Source organism: Rhinolophus sinicus, linkage group LG01 (genome assembly GCF_036562045.2).
Source record: "Rhinolophus sinicus isolate RSC01 linkage group LG01, ASM3656204v1, whole genome shotgun sequence".
NCBI lineage: Eukaryota > Metazoa > Chordata > Mammalia > Chiroptera > Rhinolophidae > Rhinolophus > Rhinolophus sinicus.
This window is the reverse complement of record NC_133751.1, coordinates 147023113-147049620: the sequence shown is the minus strand read 5'-3', so window position 1 is coordinate 147049620 and position 26508 is coordinate 147023113. Positions and strand designations below refer to the sequence as shown.

At 36.4% G+C, this 26508-nt stretch overlaps 1 protein-coding gene across 30 annotated transcripts in view; it reads left to right on the top strand.

Moving 5' to 3' along the window:
• Positions 1-26508, top strand: part of BAZ2B (bromodomain adjacent to zinc finger domain 2B) — a 240557-nt gene that overhangs the window by 205508 nt on the left and 8541 nt on the right. For 24 of the 30 annotated variants that reach the window (XM_074337018.1, XM_074336971.1, XM_019727243.2 and 21 more), the window contains 7 exons: positions 13714-14372; positions 14780-15053; positions 15227-15382; positions 15717-15877; positions 21290-21600; positions 21995-22130; positions 25853-25999. In XM_074337018.1, coding sequence (XP_074193119.1) covers positions 13714-14372; positions 14780-15053; positions 15227-15382; positions 15717-15877; positions 21290-21600; positions 21995-22130; positions 25853-25999 — 1844 coding nt within the window. The remainder of the gene's footprint in view (positions 1-13713; positions 14373-14779; positions 15054-15226; positions 15383-15716; positions 15878-21289; positions 21601-21994; positions 22131-25852; positions 26000-26508) is intronic. The other 6 variants (XM_074336965.1, XM_074336961.1, XM_019727241.2 and 3 more) reach the window with 3 other exon arrangements.

The following is a 26508-nucleotide window of genomic DNA, read 5'->3' as shown; positions in this document are numbered from 1 at the left end:
CCAGCACCCATCCTGATGGTGTCTCTGGAGGTAACCTGCTCGAATCTTAGATTCTCCTCATCATGCTCATTCCTCTTGAAATCTTGTTCATGATCGAAACTTGTGATCACCTCCTTCTCCATTAAAATTCTTTCTTGAGTTTTATGTTACCACAGTATTCCTTGATATTCTACCTTTAGACTCTTCTTTTGCTGGCTCCCTTTCTGTTGGCTGTTACATTAATTAGCACAGTACATAGAGAATTTATGTGCTCAATAAACTGCCTTAAATTGAGGTTTTCAAAACTCTATGACTGGGTATTTCCAAATGTTTAAGTTCTGATGGGGCCAAAAGTATTATATCAGTGCTTACAGGTTTTATGATGTAGCTGTTACCCTGTGGTGATAAAAGGAGGCAAAAACTTCTTTCAACACATTTTATTTTTAAATACCCACTATGTGCCAGGCATTTCTAGGCGCTGCAGGAAGTTCGAAGATACATAACTCGTAATCTAATTGGTGCCATGTAGAAATTTAGCGGCTCAAAGGGGAGTGGGGATTGATTAATCACATACCTGTCTAGAACAGAAATTATATAAAGCAGTTGTTTTTAAGCCTTTTGTTTTTAGCAACGGAACCACCCTTTTTTTGTTTTTCCAATAAAAATCTTATGTGGGGAATGGTTATTGAAATAATGCATGTAAAGTATTTAGAATAATGGCTGGCATGTAAGGATTAGCATATAATAAACAGTGTTGTTACTGTTTTGCAGAATAATATATTTCCTGTGGATTCAAATTATATGAAACAAAAGTATAAAATCATACATTAGAATGTGTGAGAATCATGCTCTGCCTTCCCAGGGCAGGAGTCGCTGGTGGAATCAGGGAGGGTACACATAGGCTTTAGTTGTATTCTATTTCTTTTGAAAATTTGATATAAATGGGTTAGCATGTTGATTTGACAGTATATTGCATTATTTTTAGTATAATTAAAAATATTATACTGTTTCTTAGTATATTTAAAAATATTTTAAGCATGGAATAAAATGAAATGATAAATAATAAATATAGCCAATTAATTAATTGAAAAATAATAAGTAAGTGGAACTATATTATACTAAACCCATTAACAAAATGAAAAGACACTTTTAAATGGGAGAATATATTTGCAAATCATATATCTGATAAGAGGCTAATATCCAAAATATATACAGAACTCATACAACTAAATAGCAAAAAAGAATCCAGTTAAAAAAGGGGCAGAAGATCTGAATAGACATTTTTCCAAAGAAGACACACAGATGACCAACAGGTACATAAAAAGATGCTCAACATCATTAATCATCAGGGAAATGTAAATCAATACCACAATGAGATATCATCTCACACCTGTTAAAATGGCTATTAATAAAAAAAAAAAAAAGGAATAATAAATGTTGCCGAGGATGTGGAGAAAAGGGAACCCTCATTCACTGTTGGTGGGAATGTACGTTGGTGCAGCTTCTATGAAAAACAGTATGGAGGTTCCTTTAAAAAAATTACAAATAGAACTACCATATGATCTAGCAATTTCACTTCTGGGTATTTTTCCAAAGAAAATGAAACCACTAGGAAAGATATATGCATCCCCATGTTCAATGCAGCATTATTTTCAATAGCCAAGATATAGAAAGAACTTGCATCCTTGTGGATGAATGGATAAAGAAATCGTGGTGTGTGTGTGTGTGTGTGTGTGTGTGTAATATATAATGGAATATTATTCAGTCATTAACACGAATGAAATCTTGCCATTTTCAGTAACACGGATGGACCTTGAAGGCATTATGCTAAATGAGATAAGTCATACAGAGAAAAACAAATACCAAATGATCTCTCTTATATGTGGAATCTTTAAAAAAAGCAAACAAAAATATAAAAAATATAAACTCATAGATATAGAAAATAGATTGGTAGTTGCCTGAGGTGGGAAGACGGGAGGTAGGAGAAATGGGTAAACTTTTTTAGTTTTTTAGTTTTAATAAATTGTTTAAATAAAAAAATCTTATACAGAACCCCAATACCTTTAAATAATAGTATTGTTCTGTTTGATGTATTTGGGGAACTCCTAGCCCCTCCAGATAGACCTCTACCCTATATACTTGCTTACAAATCCAGGGGTGGCCCTAGAGGCAACTGTAAGAAATGTTAGGAGTTTGCAAATCAGAGAGTAAGGTAAGAGCCATCTAAGGCATAAACACAAAGTGCCTTAAGGTGCTCAAAACAGGGAAATGTTATACAGCCCACTTAATATTTTATCATAACTTTTGGCATATGTGATCATCTTTACCACTAGATTGCGATCTCAGAGACTAATTTAAGCAGGGGAGCTACACTGACCTGGGAGCGAAGTACACACTGGATTGGAATAAAAAGGGATGGAGAAATCAGTTGTGAGACCATGCCAGTAGGTAAAAAGTAGGGAGTCTCTAATCTCAGGTGCAAACAGGCAGAATGGGAGACAGAGGTGTCTTTAAGATAGAATTATTTGAATTATTGAATATAATGTAAGAAAGATGGGATCAGAGATAAATTTGATGAATTAATCCTCAGTAGAAAAATTGTGATGCTTTAAACTGAATCAAAGGAGTCAAGGGGAAGAGTTTGTTTAGAATGAAATTAAATGAAAGTTTTAGTATAGAAATCTCATTTAAAATGAGAAAATGGTGAGTCACTTGGAGGTGCAGAGCCTTGTTAAAGCTTAAGAGCAAATAAAGAAATGTCCAGGCCAATGGTTTTACTTTAGCTGTAATAAGAATCACCTGAGCCATTAAAAAAACAGAAAGAAAAACGAAATCCTCCAGTATGAATTTATGTAGACCAGTTTACTCACTTTTGCTAACATATGTGCATTCCACTCTCTGTGTATTTGTGTACTATACTTTGCCAAATTCTGTTCAATATAAAGCTAATTTGCCTTTTCTTCAACATTGAAGTTTCACCCGTCTTTCTAGATCCAGCCCAAATCCTAGCTCTTTTATAAAAATCTTCCCCAAATTATTTAAATGGAACTAGTTTTTATGATCTGTGAACTCCTAGAAAACCAAATAATTGTACTGTTATTTTGGCACATTGATACACATAGTATTCTTTATATTATTTTAATTTTATAATCCTCATGTACAACTTTTTATTCTCTCAAAGTATTAAGCATAGTACTTTATGTGCCCAGGCACACTAACAATACGTTAAGTAAGTAACTAAATAATTAAATGTCTTTGTAAGATTTATAAGAATAGCTTACAGGAGACTTTTTAAAACAATGTAGGTCTCTCAGATTAACTAACATGGATTGAATTTGTAGTTATAAGATCTCAGTTTGCATTCAGGCCTACCACTTAACTTCAGAGGACGCTGATTCCCCTCTCTATGACAGAATTTTAACAGGCACTGTATAAATTATTTGGTTGTTATAAGGATCATGTCAAATAATGGATCTAAAAGTCTACCTAATGATATGTAAATATTAATGTACTTTATACGATTATTTGTGGTCAAAGCACAGTACAGGGTGAAAGAAGGAAAACTTTTTCACGTAAACTTTTTTTTCTCATAGCATTTTTATTAATTCATTGATGAGTTTGCATCTGCTATATTCTAAGTGCTGTGGAAGTTATAAAATAGATGTGGATTCCTTCTCTTTATTTTACAGTTAATTAAAATAGAAAAAAAATCATGATTTTAATCAAGTGTTTATTATGCTCCTATATTGTGCCTTGTATTTAATACTATGGAGATTAATTCTTTTTTGTCTCTATCCATAAAGAGCTCACAATCTAACTCATATATGAAAGGTATATATCATATATGAAGACAAAGAACAAGCGCATATAAGTTCAGGATATAGGCCAGTCCTCTATCTGAGAGAAAGGCTAATAAAGAAGTATAAATACTGATTGGTAGTAACTACCATGAAATAAATGGATAATAAAAGTTAATAGAGTATTAATAGAGTAATAGAATAGAGTACTATATTCTTATCATTTATCACTTTTTAAAAGTTCCCCAAAAACGTAATCTGTTTTTAATAAAGTTAGATTTGACATTCATCTATTTAAAGATTTAAATGTACAAATAAAAAAAATTCCCTATAGTATCATTATGATCAACAATATTATATAGAGCAGATACTAGGTCTTGGATTAGCTCCAAAGAAAAGCATTAAATCCATGTCGTACAAGATGCAAAGCAACCCGCACCACAAGGGAAGTGTACGATGCTGACAACAGCGGAGGTTAGAGCAGAGATGGAACAAAGCGCCCAGAGTCTCCTAAGCCCCCATGTGGCTCCATGGGATGTGCCACATCCAGTTACAGACCACAGCAGCAGTAAGCACTGCGGGAGAGGCTCCTGCCTTCATACTGCTCTACATTTTTAGGGTAGTCCAAAAGGAGGCAGAAAACCCTTTGTTTCTGTAAGCAACAACATATATTCCAAAGGACCCTTGGACCCAGAGACAACACTAGGGCGCCTAAATTCAAAGGGCCAAGGTCCACATCCCGAGCCTTGGGAACAGTGCCAGCATCTGCTCAGGGCCCTACTAACCCTCTGCACAGCAGCTTGGTGACCAGCTGGCTTGCCGATGGGCCTTAGGGAAGAGGGATGGAGGAGAGCCCTTGTAGCCAGTTAGCTAACACTGAGGGATTATTCCCCTTCAGTCCAACCCCTGCCCCTTGGTGGCTCACTAGGTTATGCCTTCCAATCTGGAACAGTTATCAACTGGATTTTAAATGGTGCCTTCTGAGGGAGATACCAAGTAGTCAGAAAAATTCCCAAACAAACCGAATACTGCAACTTTAGGAAATGGAGAGCTCCCCTAAGCCACGTGGCTGTATGGCCAACAAATAGCCCAAAGTCGTGCATTTGTGTACTATTGCTCAAGTCAAGGAAATCAATGAGTACTAATTCACCCAGTGATAAGAGCCCAAGCCTTCCGAATGACAATGTCCCCCCGAGTAGCTGATGGTGGGTTAGACCTCAGCGTATTCACAGGCACCTATACAAGGAAAGAGCCCTTGTACCCAAGGCTGCAAGCCTGTATCCCTGACGTCTGCAGATCGGCTCTGATGCTGGCACTAGAGACCACCACTGGGAAAGCCCCCAGTGCCTTTGGGATACTGAGTCACTATTAGCACCATGCTCTGACCATTGCGCTATCTGGCCAGTTTGGGTCGTTTTAAAAGGTCTGGTAGTTATTCCAAAAGTGTGTAGATGATGTTCTGTCCAGGGCAGAAGTAAGAAGGACCTGCCTTTTACATAAGAAAACAAGTTCCGTTGGATCACAGAGAGTGCCAGCCAGCCTGATTCAATGCTACATTTTGTATCCACTCTGCATTCATGATTCCCCAGGTTAGAATACTGCGAGGGTGCTGTTTGTTGGTCAGACTCAACTGCAGGTCTGAAGTGGAAAAATGTGCCCCCAGGTGCCCGTGATGTGGGGCATGGATCCCTGGGAGCTGAGATGTCTGCCCCTGAGAAGATAAGGAGAGTTTTACACAGTGTAACTAGGAAGGGCAGGATTGTGGGTGGCCAGGGCAAGTGAGGACTGTGGAGCAATGGGGAGTACTTGCCCGGTGGTCTGAGAGTGGAATGGCCAGAAGGTCCTCCACAGTTAAATAGGTTGAGGATGACAAATCCCACACTGGGATAGCTTTGAAATGAGTGTCATTGTGTGGATTAGCTACCCAGGATTACTCAGTCCCGGTTGTTAATATGTGTGAGAAAGGTGAAGAGAGAATTATTCACACTTCAACCACCTTCTCACCTTCTGTGGTCAGTATCATGCTCAAGCAGAATCCATATAGTCTGTCCCTTTTTTCTGAAACAGTAAGTTCCACATGAATCCAGCAGTGGCCGTTTTCCCACCAAAGATGTCCTCCCGATAGAATACACAGTATGGGGATAAGTACTGCAGCAAAATCTCCTCCTTGTAGAGTGAGTGTGTAATGAAAATTTAGAACTGTAAAGAGAGAATCAAAATTTCCCTTCCTGTGGGTGTAGCTGGCAAGTGTCATCTGTAAAGCAGGAAATATGGACATTTGTATCCCTCCATTCATTTGTAATATGAACAACAGGACCTCCCAGCTACCTGCTGAGATCATGACATATGCCACAGAAGGAGAGGAATATTGAGGTATGAAAACTTAGGGGCCTGCACACCAAGTAGTCTTCATTTCTCCTGTTCAACTCCAGGATGCCAAGGTATTTCGCCAAAGGGAAGGGACCTTTATAAGGTATAAGCAGTGTTCAAAGTACAAACAGTAGAGAGCAGCCAGACTAGACGGTCTTATAGAGGTCATTGTTGAAGAGGTTGGTGCGGCTATCTTTTAGAATTCTATTCCAGCATGCTAGACAGCCGGTGGGTAAAAGGAAGCCCGGGCCAACCCCTCAATACCATGTGGGCAAGCCCACTGTTGAATGGCAGCCACTATGAGTGGAATTCCAATTGCTTGATTGTATCATTTCTGGAAACCTCAGTATATAACAAATGCTTCAGTCTAATAGTATGTACGTTGTCTGCACATGCAAGGGGTACAGTGATTCCATATCCATAAGAGGTATATATCATTCAGTGGCTAGAGAAAATAAGATACCCAAAGCTAACAAATGCCATCAGAGCCTCTACCAGAGACCTCGGTCATAAGCACTTGTTCTGCTAGTGTCAAACAGGGTTGTTAAATTGTGAAATGGTGTTTCTCAGTACCCCTACCTGAATTTATTCTTGTTTAGGAAATGCAGTCTCTTTCTCCTCCAGGTATGCAACCCTGTTGCACAACGTTGGCAGCTCTGTTAAGTATAGCTGGGTTTTGGCGACGTACCTGGCCAACAGTTATGGAAACTACCAGTAAAGGTCACAATAAATATGTCCAGCTGATATGGGGACATACCAATACAGGACTTAAATACCCCAATATTTCCATGCCAGTTATGCAATCTGATGATGGAACAACTGAAAGGTCCATCACGCAAAGGGTGCAAAAGCCTTTGCAATGACTGAGATGTTCGGCCATAGGTAACACCAAATCTCAACCACAATAGAGGAGCTTGTTTGCCTAGGCTCCTTTGCATTCTGGAACAGCAGATTCTTGGTCCCTCATTTCTAGCAAACTGATACATGTTTGAGGCTCTTCTTCCTTCTTGCATACTGAACTGAGGAGTATGGTGAGCCATTTCTCGGAGGGGAGGGGGACCGGGACTGAGCCCAGCCCTCGTCCTCCTTAAGTTTGAAAGAGCCCAGATCAGGTTACAGAAAAGCCTGGCGTCAGGAGTTAAATGAAACTCGTAAGATGGAGCTGATGACTGAGTATTCCCACAGGTAATCTCATTTCAAAAGAGTCAAGATGATATAGGGTATTTTCCTTGGTTCTATTCTCCTAGTCCTTTTCAGAAATCTAGAGGCTGTGAGATCTTACCACCTGGTTTATGGGGTGAGGCTTAATAGCTCTAATCTTTGAAGGAGATTCCTCCCCAGGTACCTTCTCTACCTAATCTTCTGGCGACTCCCCCTCTCCTAACAACTCTTCAAACCTGTGAACCATTCAGTATTCTGTGTCTCATCTCACAGGTCTCTCTTGCACAGTCTCAGTTGGTCTTTTAATTTTTTGAATAGGACCACGCTTCCTCCCACACTCTAGAATTACACAGTCCATCAACTCTGCCTTCCCAATCCTATTTATAGCAATACCACACTTACTGGTGGGAGGGAGCCTCTGCCAGAAATCTAGCCTATTTTCTTCTTTTGTTCCTTTTTCCCCTTTTTTTCCTTTGTACAGAAACCTGTGCCCCCTATTAGACTCTCTCTCTGCATTTCCTCCCCTGAGATGGGGTGTGTACGACCTAAAAGAACTGTTTTGTTTCTAACCGTGCCTCCCAGATGAGGAGTAAGGTTAAAACCATTGCCCACTTAGGTGGACGGCCCTGCTTCCATCCCCCACCCTTCTCTGCACCAAAGGCGTGTCGTCAGGCCTCCCGCTCTCCAGCCCTGGGTTTTCTTATCATCGCGCAGCACAGCCAGTGTGTCTGCAGCTGCTCGTCTCTGGGTGTGGCCTAGTTCACATTCCAGAGTCTCCAGAAAAATCACCCCAGTGGGGATATATTTTAGCACTGCTGCCAGTTTGGAAATGGGGGCAGGGCCTGTCCCAGCATTGTTGGTCAGCACAGACTGCTCATTCTGTAATGGGCACGGGTTTCCCCCTGCTCAGCTTCATTGAGCACCACTGTCGCCTCCTTCGTTGTGCAAACAAGCAAGCCCAGAGCTTGTGGTAGCGGGCCTGCTGACAACCCAGCTCTTAGTCTGTACTGCTGCTCAGCTTCCTCCTGTAGCTGCACCACTGAGGCTCCTGGAGAGCGTGCCTCACGGTAACGCTGCATACCCACCGGGACCAGCTGCCTCCTAGGTTACAACAGAGGGATGGTGGCAGTTTGCCCCACTTTCCCTTCTAAAGGGGCTGCCGTCACCTTTTCTAGTTCATCCTCTCCCTTAGGACTCATGAAAATCTAGAAACTGGTAAGGAGGGGGGACAGAACTGAGTGTCACGCTGCCTCCCCACCACCTGCCTCCCTCATTAGTGCACCACTGAGACTGAGGGCTTCTGGGACCATCCTAATGCCACCAAGTGATTTACCACTGACCCCGAGGAGAAATTCTTCCACCCCGGGGTGCTCCCCTTCCAGAAATCCATGACATCAGGACTTTGTGGGACACTGACTTGTAGCAGATGCTTGGTCACATATAAGACACATAGTGCCAACAGCAGCAAAGTTTATTAGCGAAGGCAGTTTACAAGCAGAGAAGTAACAGTACACTGGAGCTCCCGGCTCCCGTAATGGTTCCACAGGACTTGGACGTGTGACAAGATCACTGTGAGAGGCGAAACACTATACCCCACTCTTTTTGCTCTGTGTTTGTGGGTTAGTGTGAGAAGGGTAGAAAGCATTTAGTTTCTCTAAGTTACAGCAAATATATCAAGGGACCTCTAGGTCCAGAAACAGTGCCAGGGGTTACACATGCCAAGAGTCAAGGACCTGAGGACAGTGGACGTTAGCTGGCTAGAGGCCCCACTATCCATCTGCTGGCCCTCACGAAAGTGGGAGGAGGAAAACCCCCTCAGTTAAAACCAAGGATTTGTTCCCCTGAATTCACTATCTTTTTTTTTTTTAAAACAATTTGGGGTGTGTTAGATTATAGATAAGTTACTCAGTATTGGAAGGAAAATGAAAAAAGTTCATTGTTAATTATATATATTATACTGTGATGTGACTGTTACTTTTCCATTTTGTATTAGGATAAGGTTACAGCATTAGGTCTGTAAGAATAAAACCTAACTTCTGATATGGATATGTGGGGGAAATCTTAGCTAAAGGGTGACGGTATGATGGTATCAGTCATCATTTAAACAATTCCTTGATCAGAATGGGAAGGATAAAATCAATTCTAGATGGACACCTGATAAGAATCCGCTTCCTTTAGTCTTCTCCACAATAAAAGCAGTACATCTCTTAGGGACTGGGTTGTGGTAGCACAATGATAGTTAAGGAAACACGAAAGTACCCCTAGGGTATGCTGTATTGAATGGGTAAGGGTCTTAAACCCTGGGAGGAAGCCATTAAACAGATCTATTCTAAATGCCAATGTTTTTACATTTCTTGCATTCTTTATCTGTCTTTCACTTAGAATTTAGTCAAGTCTGTTAGAAAGTTTTAGCCTCCTTTAGCCCAACTAAGGAGAGCCAAGGGGAAAAAAATTTCACTTGAACCCTGGGGTCCATCAACTGTTAGGTAAATTGAGATGGTTCACAGTAATTCTGATAAAACTATATAGCAAACTTGTTACGTTTAAGATTTGTTTCAATTAGGAAATGGAATTTTCTTCGTCATTATGTACTTGTAGTTACTATCAGGGAAATTTGTCAAGTGAACAGCATTCCCTGTTTCATCTCTTACTTGTCTTCCTCTTCTTTAGTCTGTTTTGAAGATGTTTATTAATACTCAGTGACACATGTCAAAGAAGTAACGGCTGGAAAAAACAGGCGATTATGTGAAATAGGAGATAAAAAATTATTTACTATTAAAGAATCTTTTTATACTAATCTTATATATATTTTAAATAATTTTACATTTTAATTAGAGATTTAGCTATTTATAATGAAGCAATTTGAATATAAAGTTAAAGACAGCCACATATTAAAATGTATTATTAGGGCGGCCGGTTAGCTCAGTTGGTTAGAGTGCGGTGCTCTTAACAAGGTTGCAGGTTCGATCCCCACATGGGCCACTGTGAGCTGCACCCCCCACAACTAGATTGAAACAACTACATGACATGGAGCTGATGGGTCCTGGAAAAACACACTTAAATAAGTAAAAGTTTTTTGTTTTATTTTAAATAATGTATTATTAGGTCAATCTACTTTGTTAGATACAAATGGGAAGTCATCTACCATTCTCAAACCAGTAAAAATTCTTTGGTTGGTTGGTCGGTCAGTCAGTTGATTTGTTTTTGAATGTATGACAAGGTTTTTGAGATACCAATTCTCAGAATAAATCAAGTACAAATATTAGTACTTCCTTACTGGCTAATAACTTGTATAAAGTTAAAGAAATTTATCTGCACAGGTATATGAGGAAAATATTTGTGAGTCTTCACATGTGCCTAATTGGAGGTGATGAAATAGTATCGTCTTCTTGGGGCAAATGTGCAGACGTACGTAAAGGTCATAGGCGGTATGAGATTTTTTTTATTTTTTGGCTGCTTACAAGATTTTCTCTATCACTAGTTTTGAGCAATTTGATCATGATATGTCTTGGTGTAGTTATCTTCATGTTTCTTTTGCTTGGATTTTGTTGAGTTTCTTTGATCTGTGGTTTTAGAGTTTTCATCAAATTTGGAGATTTTTCAGCCATTGTTTTTCTCAAATTTAATGTCTTTGCTAATTCTACTATTTTGTCAGTTCAGGGTCAGTTTTCATTCATTGATTTTTAAAAAGTTGTGTGTCGTGTTTTCATTCATTGCTTTTTCTAATTATGTGTCATGTTTTCCTGTGTCTTTGCACACCTTCTAATTTTGATTAGATGCCAGACATTGTGAATTTTACCTTGTTGGGTACTGGATATTTTTGAAGTCCTATAAATATTTTTGAGCTTTGTTGAACTGAAACACAGTTACATTCCTTGGGGAAAGTTTGATCCTTTCAGGGCTTGCTTTTTCACTGTGTTAGGCAGGACGCGAACACTGCTCGCTCAGTCTAGGGCTATTTATCCTCTAACAACTGAGGCAGATCCTTCTGAGTTGTCTCCCTCACACCTGTGAATCTTGAGGTTTCCCAGTCTGGTTGGAAGGAACAAGTCCTATTGCCAGCCTGTGTGAGACCTGCCACTGACTTTCAGGTGGCTTTTCCCCTGGTCTAGGGAGGTTCCTCACACATACGCACTGATCGTTATTCAACTGAGTACTCAGGGGTCTCTCTGATATCTCTCAAGTCCTCTCTCCATGCAGCTCTGTCCTCTCTAGTACTCTCCTGAGCACCGTAGCCACTTTGGTGCTCCATGTACTCAAAGTTGCATCTCCTCAGCTCAGGGAGTCTACCACATTCCTCCTGGATTCCTCCTCCCTGAGCTGTAACCTGGAAACGATCCCAAGGCAGTAAGCTGGGGCAATCAGAGGACTTACCTGCATTTGGTTTCTGTCCTTGTCACCTTCTATCCAGTTTCTTGCAAACTGTTATTTCCTATATTTTTTCTGTTTTTGGTTGTTTCGTGCAAGAGGGTAAATCTAGTCCCTGTTACTCCACATTGGCTAGAAGCATAAGTCTGCGGTATAGGATTTTAATTTGGGATAGAAACTAATTTCAAGAGAAGCATGTGAGAGCTATTTCAAACATTAATAGAGGATTGGTTAAATAAATTACATAGTATGTTATGCAGCTGATTGAGAAAAGGGAACTACAGTTACATGTTTTGCCATAGAAAGCCATCTAAGGTCTATACTGAAAATATTAAATTCATCCTTTTATTTCATTGCGCCTCTGTTGTATAGTAGCCACCATGTTATGTGTTTGGGATCCAGTAATAAGCATGGCAGACATTGCTCTGCCTTTATGTAATGCTTGTTGATTTCTATTCTAGCGTATGGGTGTGGGATAGAATAGAAAATAAATAAACAGGTTATGTGTATGATGGTAAATTCTGCAACGGAAATATATAGAAAGACATTCTAAGGTGAATGGGATGGGGAACCTACTTTCAATAAGGTGATCAGAAAAACCTCTGTTGAGGAAATGACAATCTGAAACATAAAGCATAAGGAGGCAGTCAACAAAACAGTGTCCCAGGCAGAGGGAACAGCCAAGTGCTAAGGCCCCAAGAAAGAGAAGAACAGCACGTTGGCGAAGCTGAATAAAGGAAGCAAGGGAGAGCAAGGTTAGCAAGGACAAGAGTGGTGACAGGCTGTGTAGCTTTTCAGGAACCACGTCCTTCAGGGTTGTAGGCCTTGCTTAGGAGTCTGGATTTTATTCTAAGTTGCAGAAAGTGCATAGTAGCATCCCATTTATGTAATAGTGCAAAATGATAGTTATATATATGCATATAAGATTTCTGGAAGGCTGTATAGACATGATTGAACCATGGCTACCTCTAAAGGGTAGAAATAGGGACAGAGAGTATAGGGCAGAACGGGTTTATTTTATACCTCTCATGTTCCAGTATTTTACCTTAAATGTATATTACTTTCAAATTGAATAAAGCAGTGTATTTGTATTTTTAAAAGAGTTCATATAAATTATTTTTAAAACATTGGTCAAAAATATGAACCAGAAGTTCACAAAGGAGAAATACCAGTAAACATGTGAAAAGATGTTCAGCCTTACTAGTGGTCAGAAAAAAATACCATTTACATTTTTACCTCCCAGAGATTGGCAAAGACAAAAAATAATCTCTAGCATTCAGTTTCATTGCGGTTGTAGGCAAACAGATATTCTTGTGTGTGTACTTCTGCTATGAATGTGTCTTGATCTAGGCTTTCCAAGACAGTATGTTTCAAAAACTCTGAAAAGTATATTGCTTGGGAATCAATAAGTTTTTTTCCTAGAAATTTATCCTGAGGAAGTAAATCAGGAAAAGATTGAAAGTCCAAAGATAGAGATACAAGATCATTCATCGTTACAGCATTGTTTAATGAATGACTGGGACCAATTAATAGGCATCAATAGAAGACTGATGATTTAAATTATGATATATTCTATTGATTACTCCGTAGCCATTAACATTTATGGTGTAGTTATATATTTATTGACACATCAAGAGCATTACAGAATACTAGTCAGTGACACATGTAGGTTAGAATATTATGTACATAACATGATTGCCTTTTTAAAATGTGTAGGTTTAAGTCTGTGTTGTATGTGCATAGAGAAATCCTGGAAGGATTTATACAAAAATGTTAAGGGTAGTTTTTGCTGTGTATTAGGGCTTTTAATATTTTTTATTTTTATTTTTTGTAATGATTAATTACAAAATTACATTAATTTTCCAATGACCAAAAAAAATCTAGTCTATAAAAAAGGAAGAAATAGAGAGTATTAAGTATCTAGAAAAGTTTGTTAAAATATTAATGCATATAACTTGATAAATAGTACTAAAATATAATTACTATATTAGTTTAATCTGGAAAAACTGGTCTTCATAATACTTTTCAATTTTTGTAGGACTAGAAGAAATTGCAAAAGAAAGAGAAAAACTGAAAAAGGCAGAAAGTATCCAGATCAAAGAGGAAATATTTGAGACTCCTGAGGACACTTTAAGTTGTTCAAATCCAGATCACTGTGAGCAAAAGGAAGAGTCTAAAGAAAAGGATAACACAAATCTATTTCTTCAGAAACCTGGCTCTTTTTCAAAATTAAGCAAGCTTTTAGAAGTAGCTAAAATGCCTCCTGAGTCAGATGTAGTGACCCCAAAGTCAAGTAGTGGTGCAAATGGGTGCACACTGTCGTGCCAGAACAGTGGGAAACATTCACTAGGCAGCGTTCAGTCAACAGCAACGCCGAGCAACATGGAAAAGACGGACTCTAGTCATCTATTTAATACCAGTTCAGGTGGTCCAGGGAAGTTCTACAGTCCTCTCCCCAGTGACCAGTTGTTAAAAACTCTGACTGAAAAGAATAGGCAATGGTTTAGCCTTCTGCCAAGAACACCTTGTGATGACACTTCACTTACCCATGCGGATGTGTCAGCAGCTCCTTTAGTGACGCCTCAGTCTCAGTCTCAGCCACCGTCTAAGTCACCGTCACCCGCTCCAGCTCCACTTCTTGGATCATCCACTCCGAATCCTGTTGGCCTAAATCCATTTGCTTTATCACCTCTTCAGGTCAGTAACTCATTTTAATTTTGCCTCATTTGATCTTCGCCACCATGAAGATTTTCACTCAAGGGGAATCAGCTGAATATTTATAACACTCTCTCTGCTACAGTTTAAAAACTGAAGAGAGTCAGAATTGCTATCACCCAACTTCATCAGAACTACTGATTTCTAGTTTAAGTCTAGGCAAAGGCTTCTTTAATTTTTAACTTATTACTGTTTCAGTATAAAAGGAAATTACTTTGGGGAGCAAATAAGAACATGGAATTTGACATTATGGCTATTATATTTAATTTTCCTGTAATTGTGATAAGTGAAAGAATATGTTTTCAGAGCTTTAAAAATAATTTAGATTCTAAACATTTTTCCAAACGTCTTGGATTGTTCCACTTCTAAATTGTTTTATTTTTTTGCAGATGAAAAGTGGCGTATCTATGATGGGACTCCAGTTTTGTGGGTGGCCCACTGGCATGCTTGCTTCCAATATTCCATTTACATCACCTTTACCTACTCTGGGATCAGGGTTGGGATTATCAGAAGGAAATGGTAATTCATTTTTGACTCCCAATGTTGCTTCAAGTAAAAGCGAATCTCCAGTACCACAGAATGAAAAAGTCTCTTCAGCTCAACCTGCAGCTGTTGAAGTAGCAAAACCAGTAGATTTTCCTAGTCCAAAACCTATTCCAGAAGGTAGGTACATTCAGGTGGTAGTTAATAATGACTTTATTTCATTGTTATAGATTCCTATGTTATATCTGAATCTTTGGTGGTTTTATATATAGTTATAAATCTTTTGATTGGCATTGTACCATACTTTATATTCAAAATATTTGTATAAAATCTGTACATTTATCTTGACTTAGAAATGCAGTTTGGTTGGTGGAGAATTATTGACCCCGAGGACTTAAAAGCTTTGCTCAAAGTGCTACATCTCAGAGGAATAAGGGAAAAGGCATTGCAAAAACAAATTCAGAAACACTTGGATTACATTACTCAAGCCTGCATCAAGAATAAGGATGGTATGTACCTAAAAGAGATTTCTACTGTCTTGCTTAGTTATAAGAATTAATTATTTTATCTTAAAACATATTTTAGTATGTCTTAATTCTTAGTTTATTACTAATAGGCTTTTTTTTTCTATTTTTCTCAACCACCAGTTACTATTTACATTTCTTAAATTGGTATTAGTTTCTTAGAACTTTTACAACCTGCAGACATATTGTTTGGTTTCTCAAAAAAGAATATTTGTATGTATTAAGTTACATGTACATGTTACCACTGGGATTTTATGCACGTTCTGGAAATCATTGGGGGATAAAGTGGATTTTAAAAATAATTTCTTTTCAAATGTAGTTGCTATTATTGAGTTAAATGAAAATGAAGAAAACCAGGTGACTCGAGACATTGTGGAGAACTGGTCAGTGGAAGAACAAGCAATGGAAATGGATCTGAGTATTCTCCAACAGGTAGAAGATCTAGAAAGGAGAGTTGCATCGGCAAGTTTGCAAGTGAAGGTAAAATTGACCTTGAATAAAATCTGTCTTTAGGATAATGGAAGGTAACATATTTATTATGCGCCAGTTACTGCGCGTAGTGTTTTCATTTGGCCTCATTGAATTCTCAAAAACGATCCTGAATTAATTTCCCCCATCTTACAGGTAAGGAACCAGGCTCAAAGTAAGTAACCTGCGAATGGTCATATAGTAAGCAGCTAAATGTGAATTCAAACCGAGTTTGTCTGACTCCAGAGCCCATGTTCTTTTTACTAAATCTTGCTGCTTCCTTAATGGTATTCAGAAATATTTCTGGTATGCTATTCTTTACCAGAAGCAGAATATCACAGTGTTTTCCATGATAAATAATGCTCTCTCAAAGTCCTACTCTAGTGTTTTATTATAGGACCAGGAACCCCAATATATACAAGCCGTGTTTTGAGTCAGATTTTCACTCTATATAATTTAAAATTGGAGATTATAGGTATAGCCAAATATATGTGATGATACACACACACACACCCTACATATATATGTAAAGTTTTAATTAAATAATTAATTTATTTACTGAGCATTACCACAAGTGATGAACGAAACTGGCTTCCAATGGACAGGAAAAAGTAATTTTACCTTCCGTGTTTCCCCCAAAATAAGAACTAGCCGGACGATCAGCTCTAATGCGTCTTTTGGAGCAAAAATTAATATAAGACCCGGTCTTATTTACTATAAGACCGGGTCTTATATAATGTAATATAATATAATATAATGTAATATAATATAACATGGGTATATTTTATAATATAATTTGGGTCTTATATTAATTTTTGCTCCAAAAGATGCATTAGAGCTGATTGCCTGGGTAGGTCTTATTTTTGGGTAAACATGGTGCAAGAATTTTTAGTTTCATAAAGAGAAGTGTAAAGGTCTTTCTTAACTGATAATATGATGCTGTCTCAGAGAATTAATGGAGGGATGATGAATAAGGGTGAAACAGATACATGATACGGTGTAGAAAATGTAGTTACCGTGTAATTTGATTTGATATTTCATATTTTATTCAGAATGATAAAAAATGTCATCATACTATCCTATCCAATGATTAAAACTTTCCTGCATAATTACTTTAATGCTGGCTTTTGGAAACTTTTGAGCATCTCCAAAAAATGTTGTTTTCCAGAGCAATAAAATATCCCTTTCTTGCCAGAAACATAATTACCAACTTTGGGAAGCAAAAATTTATCATTTTCTGAAGCCATTTGCTAGGAAACTATGTATCCTCCTCCTGGTACTATAAAGCAATATTTTTTTAAATGCCTCATTTATCTGGCGTCTTCAGCAAATGAAATCTTCCACACAAGTTAATTTTCTGGAGAAATGAAAATTATTCCATTCAGTGCCATAATTTTTAACGTATTTGTTGGATCACTTATGTTATACATTATACTGCCTTCTTAAATTGAGAATAATGAGTTTGATTTAAATTATCTTGGTGACACAGGACATCAGCATGAAGACCAATTTTTAGATAATAATTCCCTCAGCAAAGAGGTTTTGCCCCTACATTAAATGATCCTAGTGTGTTTCGCTTTTTAAACTACTTCATCTGCTTTCTATAGTCTGTCTTTGTCCTCTCTCATGGTCAGTTGCTACTACTTGCTGGTTTTAATTTGATTAGTTCTACTAGCCATATTTTCCTCCAACTTCCACCATCTAATTTTCCAATTCTAATTGGCTGTTGGTTGACAGTGCAGATCATCAAGCTTCTTTAAGTTATGTATAAAATCAGAGTGTGGACCTAAAAGATTTTCATGGAGACATGCTCAGATTTTGGTGCATTGACTTTATCTGGCTGCTTAGATGTTCTTGGGCTGTGTTCTCGGTAGCTGATAAGTGGAATTTGTTTTGTTAAGTGGGGTGTTTTAACATCCTGTTAATAAGGCATTGCTGAATTATTCTGTATTATTCTAGAAATGAATTTGAATTATAGTAGTCTTGAAGAATCTAAAAACATAAGTGATGAAAATAACCAACAGACATTGTTTTAACATCTATAAAGATTTAATTATATACCTGATATTACTAATTGTTTTTCCTTAAAAAGAAAATAGATTTATATATTTACCCTGAGAAACTAACCATTGTGCAGACATGTTAACTACGTGGTGCATTCATTTTTATTTTTAATAGAAAATAGAAATTACTTCGCGAATAATTTAGAAATTCTTTTTTACATTGTAGGAAAAATCTGAAAGTCTCTAGTCCTAGTTCTGTTACTAAGACTTTACGCAAAGCCTAATTACTCTTCCAGCACTCTAAAGACAGATTCTGTGTCTCTTTTTAAGTTTTTGCTTTTACAAACTAATTAATTCTTTAACCATAAGTCCTGTGAAACAGTTTCTAGGTCTATGATTCTCTTCTGAATAAACACTAGTGCCAATATCCTTTTTAAAACGTTATACCCATAATTGTACATAGATATGTCCAAATGTGTTCGTGGTACTTTTACTTTCTTAATCCAGCATTATACTTTTATTAATGCTATTTGAATTCTCCAGCTTTTTAGCATACATATAGAGTGCATGCTTCACTGAGTGTGCACCATAAAAAAAAAAAAAAACACTCACAAAAAAAAAACCCTGGGCCTCTTTCAGAGTGCTTTTAAGTGTGTCGTATCACATGTGGTATTTCTGTGATTAGTTGCTTAAACGTCAAAGCTAAAATTTACATTTATTGTTCTATTTTTATTAGTTTCATTTGGGTACATTTTTCAGCACATGGAACTAGTTTTATCTTAGTTCTGTCATACAGGCTATTAAACTTCCCTCCTAGTTTTAAGTCACCTATAGCTTTAATAACAATCAACGAAGTTATTCATAAGTATATTAACAGGACAAGCCAAACACAGGGCTTTTGGACATTGGCACAGATTACCTTTCCTGAGGTCACAAGCTGTCAATGACCATTCTTTGGATATAGTTTGCAACCACCTAGACTTCTCTAATTCTAATCCAGTCTTCATTTTTTTTTGTCATATCTATTGCCTTACAGAAATCAAAATATATTATGTTTACAGGATTCCCTTGATTTAGCAATTTAATATTTCTTTCAAAATATGGGAGTGAGGTTTATTTGACATAACTTGTACCTATATTGCACTTATGTGTACTATTCATAATTCCATCCTTTGTAAATGTTCTGCTGAGTTAAACAGGGAGAATTGCTCCCAATATATAAGATAAAATAATTATCTCTTAAAATATTTAACAAAAAGGATAATGTTCATTCTGATTTTCATTTAATATGAATTTAATAAGTACCTATTCCACATCAGACAGTGGACACCACAATAGAAGATAAAATATGATTTCTATCCTCAGAAAGCTTGCCTTATAATAGGGAGATAAGACATGTGTACATCTTTGCAGAATCTAGTAATTGATTGTAGAGAGGTACAGAATCATGAATGAATTTAGAAGAAGAATACTTGATTTCTGGTGGAGATTGAGAGAGATCAGGGAAGATTTCATCAAGTGGAGATGGAACTTGAGAAGATGAGTAAACTTTTGAAAGTCAGAGAACAGGGAATGCTACACTAGTAAGAGTGAACAGCGTGAGCAGAGAGCACCAGGATCAGGAAACTCAGGACATGTCTGTGGGGTGACAAGATGTGGGACTGTGTGTTGTTTTTTTATGTGCACTTTATAAAACAACTTTATTGAGGTATAATTAATATTTAATAAACAACCCACTTAACGTGCAAATTGGATGAGTTTTAATGAATGTATGCACTAGTGAAACTGTCAACATCATTAAGATACAGGACATTTCCATCACCCCACAGTTTCCTCATACCTCTTTGTTCTGTGCTTTTTTTTCCCAATTTATTTTGGGTTTTTAAAATATTTTTATTAAAATATAGTTAACATACAATATTATATTACTTTCAGGGGTACACCATAATTATTCAACATTTATATACCTAAAGAAGTGATCACCATAAGTCCCGCAACCATCTGACGCCATACCACATCATCACAATATTATTGACTATATTCCCTATGTACATTACATCCCATGATTTATTTGTTTTGTATCTGGAAATTTGGACCTTTTATCCCCCTTCACCTTCGCCGCCATTTATGTATGTGTGTATGTATGTAGGTATTTATTTATTATGTATTATTTCATTTTTTTAAATTATTATTAGTTTCAGGTTTACAAAACAATGTAATAGTAAATAGACATTTACACCCCTCACAAAGTGACAACCCCCTCCCCCAATCTACCACCCCTCCGACATCGCACATAGCCACCACAGTTCCACTGACCCCATTCCCTGCGCTGCACTCCACATCCCATGAATATGAATATATATATGTACTTAATAATAGGTACTTAGTAAGTGCATATTAAATTAAAATCAGAATGAACATTATCCTTTTTATTAAATATTTAAGAGATAATTATTTTATTATATATATATGTAAAACCACAGTCGACACCCATCACTATTCAGCTTCAGCGAGATGTGGAATTTGACTACAGTATAAGATGCATGAATGAGAATATGACAGAAAAAGGTAGATCGAGGTACTTACATATCATGGTAAAAATTGGATTTTGTTAAACAGTAGGGACTCTGAAGGAGTTTGAGCTAGAGGATCAATATAAGCAAGCTGAGTTGTAAGATCATTTATTTAGATTAAATACGTAGATTGAATACCTTCTATTGGCTTTCACTGAGATGGAGATAGAATGAGTAAAAGCGGACATGGCCCCTGCCTTCATGAAATTTAGAGGTGGAAAGATGTTAAATAATCAGAGTAGTATCAAATTGTGACAGTCACAGGACTATGGAGTATTTATTATATAAACCTATGAAAGCCTGTAATAGGGAGATTTACCTCCTAACGGAGGTCAGGGAAGGATTTCCTGAGGATGGAAATTTTAACATGAGAGCTGCAGGGTGAGTGGAGTTAACTAGGTGAAGAGGAACAGGGAAAAGCTATACAGACAAACATAACAGCTTATGCAAAGTTCCTGGGGTCGAAGGAAAAACGGTGAGTACAAGGACCTGTGAAAAAGAGTGGTGGAAGAAATGAAAATGGAAAGGAAGAGCAAAGTTCAGAGACTACCGAGTGGTTTCCATTTAAGTAGTCCTGTGAAATTAATAAGCATTCGGTCTTCAGAATACTTTGCTGATATTCATTATAGCTCTCATAGTATCAAAAGTTATTAAATTTTCTTACAACTGCTTATTTTAATTTTCTGTTCTTATTTCTACCTACCACCATTAGGACACACAAGCTAAAAACTTTTAGTAAAGATCCTTGAGATCTGCTGGTGTCTGCTGCTGTATTTTAGCTAAAGGTAATTTCACCCATCAGGCATTTTAAGAGGAAACCATAATAACATTATTCTCTTGATATATAGGGTTGGATGTGTCCAGAGCCTGCATCAGAAAGGGAGGACTTGGTATATTTTGAACATAAGTCATTCTCTAAATTGTGCAAGGAGCATGATGGAGAATTTACTGGCGAAGAAGAAAGCAGTGCTCAGGCACTAGAGCGGAAGAGTGACAACCCCCTAGATATAGCTGTAACGAGGCTGGCTGATTTGGAGCGGAACATTGAAAGAAGGTATCTGAAGAGCCCCTTAAGTACCACCATTCAGATCAAACTGGATAATGTGGGCACAGTTACTGTCCCTGCTCCTGCACCATCCGTTAGTGGTGATGGTGACGGGTAGGTTATTGAGATTAACTTGAAAAATTATTGTGCTTCTTTGCTAATTGGAGCCTATTTTCTATTGCCTGTTATCTATGTATCTTCCTGTATGTCTGTGATCCATATGGATCATGCTATTTGCATGGTGCTTTGTAAAAACTTTTTTTTTTGTTTTTTTTGTTATGTGCATTGATAATCCCGCAAAGTGATCTTACATTTACCTGATCGTGACTAAGCTTTGAGGCACGTAGCCGCAGTCTGTGCACTACATCAAATTTAGTTGCTTAAACCTTATACTTATTGGCTGTTACATGTTTTTGTCATTGCTTGGCTTTCAGTGTGATGATTGTTTCACATTCAGTAACCATAAATGTGGACATGACCTACTTAATTTTTCTATATTTCAATGCAGAATTGAAGAGGATATTGCTCCAGGGCTCAGGGTATGGAGAAGGGCATTATCAGAAGCTCGCAGTGCTGCACAGGTAGCTCTGTGCATTCAGCAGTTACAGAAATCAATAGCATGGGAAAAATCAATTATGAAAGTTGTAAGTGTTTTTATTTAAGAAATACTCTAACTAATTTACTTTGTTCTGTTTTTTTTTTTTTTTCCAACCTCCAGGTCTTTCTTAATTATACATTTCTTGTTGTCAAAATAACATATGCTATACTTGAGAAATTGCTTATTCTTAAATGCTGTATACTTTGATAATTTCTTCCTTGTTTTGAGCTTTTTGAAGGAATTTACCGAATGTGTTATCTTTTGTTTTTTTTAAATCTTGATCCTCCCTCCTTTGAATATTGTTCATAACTTAAATTTTCATCTACATTTTGTCAACATAATAGTTGTTCATCTAAATATTTTGCAGGCCCCTTCACTCTTGTAAACGCTCCAGTTGCTACATACATTCACTGTACAGTGTGGTACCTCGGTTTTCTAACGTAATCCGTTCCTGGAGTCCGAGTTCTGAAATGTTCGAAAACCGGCGCTGTTTCCCCATAGAAAGTATGCAAAGTGGATTAATCCGTTCCAGACCTTTAAAATCAACCCTTAAAACTGCAAATTTAGCATGAATTTTACCATCTAATGATACCATAGATCCATAAAATTTACAGCGTTTGTAAACCGAAATGGAGACATTCGAAAACCGAGGTACTACTGTATTCCTAAAATGTCTTTATATTTCTATCAATTTTCATTTTTTTAATCCTAAGAAATGCATAGATAAGTAAATATAAAATAAGCAGAGAATTCTTACTTTATGTAGTGATAATCGGGTATTTGGCATCTGATATAGATGATATGAAGAGTAGGTCTTTTTATTCCTTTGCTCTAATAATTAATTAAAACTTGTTTTTCACCTTCTTTGTTCAAACCCAGTTAGCTATTATCATGTAGTGGCTTCGACTTTGTACCAAGCACCAAATGCTATGTGTTCAAAATAAAAGCTGTATTTCTTATATTTCCCAGAAAGATAGTTATTTTAAATCATGTGCATGTCCCTCTTCCTTCTTATATATCATATATAGAAATATCTATTATATGTTGGCTTTTATTGATTAATGTTTGCTTTTGAATTACAGATTAGCTTTAAAATTCAAATGTCTGAGATTTGTTTTCATGAATGATAAGGGTAAAATTCCTTTACTTAAAATAGTTGTTCCCCAAAGAAGTGCTCCTTAAATAATTTAGCATTCTTTTCTTTGTTTTTGCCTCTATGCTTAGACTACTCAAGGCCTTAATTCATTCTGTACAAATAAATTTGGTTTCTTGTGGTTTTTCACTTCTTCCTAAAATATCCATGGAGTAATGAATCTGCAGTTTTCACAATATGATCAAATTTAAGTCTTTTCCAATCCAGATTAGAATTTGCTATAAGTTTGAAGGCATTGTTCAGTTCACCTGGTAACATTTTTACCAGGTAAAAATAATTTTTCTTCTAAAAGTTAGTATTAAAACCAGTTTTAAAGTCACCACTCAAGATATATTTGGTGAAATCTAGGCTATAATGACCAAAAATATTGAATTCCTATATCCAAATGAAATCTGTACACTTATTTTCCTCACCTGAACCAAACAATCACCACGACGTGAACAGTTTTGTTACAGCCTATACAGAGAAACCCCAAACTTGTACCAGATGGTGCTTTGTGTTAGCATACTTACTTTCTGCTATCCAAAGCTTTATTTCAGTTTTTGCAAATTCATGAACCTTTTCCATGTCACTCACATACATTTATCATTATTTAACTCCGTCTCTTATGATCTTCCTTTTCTTAATGCTTCACAATACATTATTTGCTATGAAATTACCTTAAAAAGACTCTCATATTCACAGGTTAATGAGCACTTTATAACCTTTAATTTGAAATGTAACAGATCCTCATAATAAGTCATAACAAAATATAAAAGTGCTCAGTGTCTTTAGAAGTACCCTCTTGGCCAGAGACCACGCTTACCAGGAAAGATGAAGCTGTTATAGTTTGCCACCAGATAATTCTCGGCCCACCATGTGCTTTATATTATTGCTAATGTTTTGCTTTATATTATTGTTAATGTTAAACAGTAGGCAACTTCTGCTATATTTTACTATAGAGGCAAAGGAATTAACCAAATGTTAATACAGTTGTTCTAACATATTGTGAGCTATTACTGTGATTTTTCAAAAGTGTTGTGAGCTCAGTTATGTGTCACCCTTTCTTAATAAGTATCAAAAAATAATTTTAGTTTTAAATTTTAGATGTGAGATGTAAGACAGACTTTATGGTAGTTTTAGTTATTTATTGTAGAAAACAGTGAGAATTTACTTATTGTTCACAAATCTGATTTTTAAGTGTTATTGTTATAAGGATTTGAATAAAATCTTCCAAATGTTATTTCTCAATGAATATTTTTACAATACAAGTTTTAAAGATGTAACTCAAACTTGGAGCAATAACACTGTATTAAGGTATTTAACGATGTGGTATTAGTATTAGGCAAGGTCTTAAAATAAATATTTACTCTTGGAACATTAAACTCTGCTGGTTTTGTTCTTAGTACACATGTTAATTTGAGTATTATATATTTCATATAATTGATAGATATTTGTTTAATTAAATAGTATATATCTGCCGTATTGATACGATTCTTAAGCTATCACAGGTGTGCATACTGTGTTGTATAAGACTATTTTAGACTTTCCCAGATTGATTAATTATATTAAAAATAAAAAATGAAATTTGAACAGTGAAGCTATTTTGTTTTTAAGAGTATATAAATACAAACCATAAATTAGTATAAATGATTTACAGTTTAAATATTTTCATTTTTAAATATATTGACTTCAGGCCATTTTCTACTATGGCTGGGAATATAAACTAAATGTCAATATATAATGTTAGTACTTACCAGTTTTTTAAAGCCATATCGAAAGTTTTACTTATCTAACTTTCCTTCTTTTCCTTTGTGAAACTTGTTATACAGAATAAGTATGCATGGAAAAAATCTTCTCTTTACCGATTTTATCATTCTTAATGGTATTAGAAATTTTTTAACAGGAAAGAAATAATTTCATTTTTAGTTATTGAAAATAAATAATGACCTCTTAAATTCGTTGATTTAATTTATTGTTATCAACTTATTTTCCTTAGAAATCATTTTGTAGGATCCATTTTCTACACTTGTGACACATGTTTGATTTGGGTTGATTTTCAAAGATTCCTAGTTTTGACACACTTTTGAATCACACACACAAAAAATAGATGGATTATTTAGTCAAAATATAGGGACATATTTTTATTATTATGTATATGATATATAATTCTGACACTAATACTAATTCCTAATTTTGATCTTAAAAGTTAACTCTTACTTATTTTTTTCTCAGGATATCATGAGGATGCTAAGATAAGCAAAAAATGAAATATATTTAAAAATTAAAACACCATGTATTACAGCTCTTCATTGCTTTATGTGCTCTAATGTCATGTTAATTATTTCATATGTTAATGTGTACATGCTTTTGAAGTGTGTGCAGGCATTCGACCTCTAGCTTTGTTCTCTGCAGTGTACCTGAAATGTGCATTTACCCCAATGGAACTGCTCACCCCGTCATGTGGTCCATATCTGTGTAACGAGAGATACATAGATGTGTATGGCTACTGTATTTTTGTTAGCAAGCGGAATGTTCATTACTAATATAAATTAGGAAGTATGGTGTGTTTAATATCCCGATGAATGTTATTCACAGCAGAGTGTTGATTTTAAATGATTTTTCATGTATTATAGTACTGCCAGATTTGTCGCAAGGGAGATAATGAAGAACTGCTCCTCCTTTGTGACGGCTGTGACAAAGGCTGTCACACATACTGCCATAGACCCAGGATCACAACTATACCAGACGGCGACTGGTTCTGTCCAGCTTGCATCGCTAAGGTAAAGCTGATCTAAAGCTAAGCTTTCTTTTTAAATTGAGGTACATTGGTTAATAACATAAATTTCAGGTGTAAAACATTATAATTTGATATCTGTATGCACCGTAACCTGCTTACCACCAAAAGCCTAATTTCCATCTCTCACCATGTATTTGACTCCTTTTACCCATTTCTCACTCACACCACCCCTCTTCCCCTTTAGTAACCAATTGTTGTCTGTACCTATGCGTTCATGTAAATTGCAGAGTTACGGGAATTTTTTGAGCTATAATTCATCTACCATAAAATTCAACTTTTTAAAGTGTACAGTTCAGTGGTTTTTAAAAATAGATTCACAGAGTTCTACAAACATCACTTCTGTTTAATCCCAGAATATTTTCATGACTCTAAAAGAGTATCCTTGTGCCTATTAGCAGTCATTCCTCATTCCCTTTGTCTTCTCAGCCTTTGGCAACCACTAATCTACTTTCTAGCTTTGTGGATTTGCCTATTCTGGTTCTTACATTTAAA